General features: G+C 67.7%; 1 protein-coding gene across 1 annotated transcript; it reads right to left on the minus strand.

Annotated features, from left to right (window-relative positions):
* Positions 1-311: 311 nt before the first annotated feature.
* LOC112125741 (rhotekin-like) lies at positions 312-2,811 on the minus strand (the record flags this gene model as incomplete). The annotated part of the gene is made up of 6 exons (XM_024224130.3): positions 2,311-2,811; positions 2,103-2,220; positions 1,540-1,764; positions 1,370-1,464; positions 1,110-1,216; positions 312-443 (listed from the first exon to the last, which is right to left on the minus strand). Coding segments are annotated over exons 1-6 (804 nt in total), but the record flags the coding sequence as incomplete, so codon positions are not given.
* Positions 2,812-2,820: the final 9 nt, after the last annotated feature.

The raw sequence follows: 2,820 nt of genomic DNA on the forward strand, positions 1-2,820 counted from the left end.
TCCCCCCCCCGACACAGCCCAGCCCCAGGCCCGACAGCTCCCCCACTGAGCCCAGCCCAGCAGGGAATCCAACCCCAGGCGTCTAAGAAGCAGCCCAGGGCAGGAGCCCCCAGTTGCCGGGCGCCAGGCCATGGAGTGAGGCTGGGACCCCGAGGGGCAGCACTGTACCCAGCCCCCCAGCTAGGGCGCCAGGCTCCGCAGGAAGGGGCTAGGACCAGGGACAGGTTGGGAGGCTGCGGAGAGGCTGTAGGGACCAGCCCTGCCCCGATCCACCCTCAGTGCCCAGCGGCCCTGCTGCCCCCTCCACTCACCTTGTTGATGGCGATGGTGAGCGCCGGCTCCACCAGGGCCTCGGCATCCTGGGGCCGGCGGTAGCAGAGGAGGTTGGAGCCCCGCAGCACGCAGAACAGCCGCGCCCAGCTCTGCTGCTCACCCACCTGCTGCTGCAGCCGACAGGCCAGGCCCAGGTTACTGCCGGGCAGGGGACGCGCCCCCAAGGGGGAAACGGGCTCATTCCCACCCCACGTCCAGCCTCAGTGGGCAGGGCCCAGCCTGACGGCTCCCAGCCTCCCTCACACTGGGCTGGCTCCCCGCACCGTCGCTGCCCACGTGGCCCCGGGTTCCTGGGACGTGGAGACCTTCGCACTAGAGACTGCGCTGAGACCCAGCAAACTCAGGCCCCCAGGGCCGGGAACGAGCTCTGGTCACCTCAGAAACGCCGAGCTTCCAAGGCACCAGCGGATCCCGCGTGAGCCCCAGCCAGGGCCGCTGGGCTGGCTGGAGAGCCGGGAGAAACAGACCGCCAGGCTGGACGTACAGATCCAAGTGATGGGACAATCCACCAGGGCCCTGGGTAACATGAGGCTGGAATGGGGAACTCAGAGGGGAGAGATCCCGTGTCCCATTCTCTGAGCCAGCCCGTCCCAGCCAGGAGCCGGATCAGGCCCGGCGCCCCCCAGTGGAGAGAGGCCCCGTGTCCCATTCCTCACCCCCCAAGCCACCCAGTCCCCACCTGGGAGCCAGATCAGGCCTGACACCCCCAGCGGAGAGAGGCCCCGTGTCCCATACCCTCCCCAGCACAGGCTCTCCAAGCTGGGATGCAAACTTACCTGCAATTTCAAGAAGCCGCACATCATCTGCTGGGCCATGCAGTAGGGCTGGGCAGCCAGGCGACAGCACATGCTGCCATAGAGGGGCAGCCAGAAGGAGCTCTCCTCTGAGGGGGAGAGACGGGGCGTCACCGGGGTTACGCGGGGGTCTGGGGGTGCAGCGGGGGCCAAGCGGCCAGCAGAACTCTCTGCTGGTCTCACCAGCCCTGCCAATCCCATGCCCGGCCTCCCTGCTCCTCCCCCCCCATCCCTGCCCTTACCATTGCTGGTGATGGCCAAGTCGTGGGTGCGGAAGCTGTCCTGAACCTCGGCCAGGGAGAGCACGGTGTGGGCCAGCAGGTGGTACTTGGGGCCCCTGAAAGGGGGGAGAGAGGGTTAGGGTCCAGCGGGCCCTGGGGCGCACGGCAATGCAAGGGCGACGGGTACTCACGCCACGCTGGGGGCCGGCAGCAGGAGGGGGCTGCTCCCCCCATTACTCACGGGGCTCCCCGGGGCCCCGTCCAACGTCGCGCGCAGCCGCTTCCCGGAGGAGCGTCCCAGCGAGCTGCTCAGTTTGCTGGCCAGCTTCTTCGGGGTGCTACCGAGCGCAGAGTCCTCCTCCAGCCCCGCGCTGTACAGCTCCACCTTCAGCTCGAAGTCCGGGCCCGCCTCCGTGCTGCCGGGGAGAGAGCCATCACAGCCCGGCTACCGCGGGGGAGCGCCAGGCCAGTCCACCCCGGCCTCTCCCGGCAGGGGGCGCTGTGGGGAGTGGGGCAGGATCGCTGGTGGGGGGGGCTCCCACTTACTCCAGTCCCACCTCTCCCAGCAGGGGGCACTGTGGGGAGTGGGGCAGGGTCCCTGGCTGTGGGGGGGAGCTCCCAGCTACACCGACCTCTCACAGCAGGGGGTGCTGTAAGATGCAGAGGGAGGGTGCTGGCTGTGGGGGTCTCTGGGAACATGCCCCCTGGGGAGGGGTAGCTGCTGCACAGGGAGGCCCTGGGGCCAGTTACTCACAAGAGGACCCCGTTTTCGAAGCAGATGTCAGTGAGCGTCCGGTCCACCAGCACCATCTCGGTGTCATAGATCTCCACGCCGAGCTGCAGCAGGCAGAACACGGCACAGCGGTGCAGGTCTGGGCAGGAGGGAACACGCCAGCGTCAGAGAGAACCCCACCCCCCTGCCGAGCCCTCCGCCAGGGCCCAGCCCCACCCCTCACACTCACCTCCCTTGTTTTTGAAATACTCCGTGTCCTTCCACATCAAGGGGATCCGGAGATCTGGGGAGGGAGGAGAGATGCCAGACAGCTGGGGGCGGCAACCAATGGGGGGGAAGAGGCACAGAGTGTGCATGGGGTGGGCGCTGGGGGGCACAGGGCAGGTCTGAATCACAATACAGATTCGCTGGGCCTCTGAGTGACCCCCAACCCCCAGGCTGACCTAGGGGGCAGCTCCCCCTGCCCCTCACTCTCAGCAGCTTCCTCCTCTTTCCCTGTCCTCTGCTGCTCTCCAGACCAAAGCTAAATGCCCCCCAGAGATGCTGCCCGCTTGGAAGTCACCTTGCCCGGCTCTCCCAGCTGGGCTGGAACTGACACTGCAACCTGCCGTAGCTGGGTGCCCCTCTCCCAGTCTCCCAGGCAAGCTGGCACCCAAGGTGAGCGAGCACCCTAGAGCAGGGATGAGCAAACTGATGAGGGCAGGCAGAGAGCGGGCGCCGGTCTGCAGAGCTGGGACGC

Source organism: Terrapene carolina, unplaced genomic scaffold (assembly GCF_002925995.2).
Source record: "Terrapene carolina triunguis isolate 2854851 unplaced genomic scaffold, T_m_triunguis-2.0 Scaffold31932, whole genome shotgun sequence".
In the NCBI taxonomy this organism is placed as follows: Eukaryota; Metazoa; Chordata; order Testudines; family Emydidae; genus Terrapene; species Terrapene triunguis.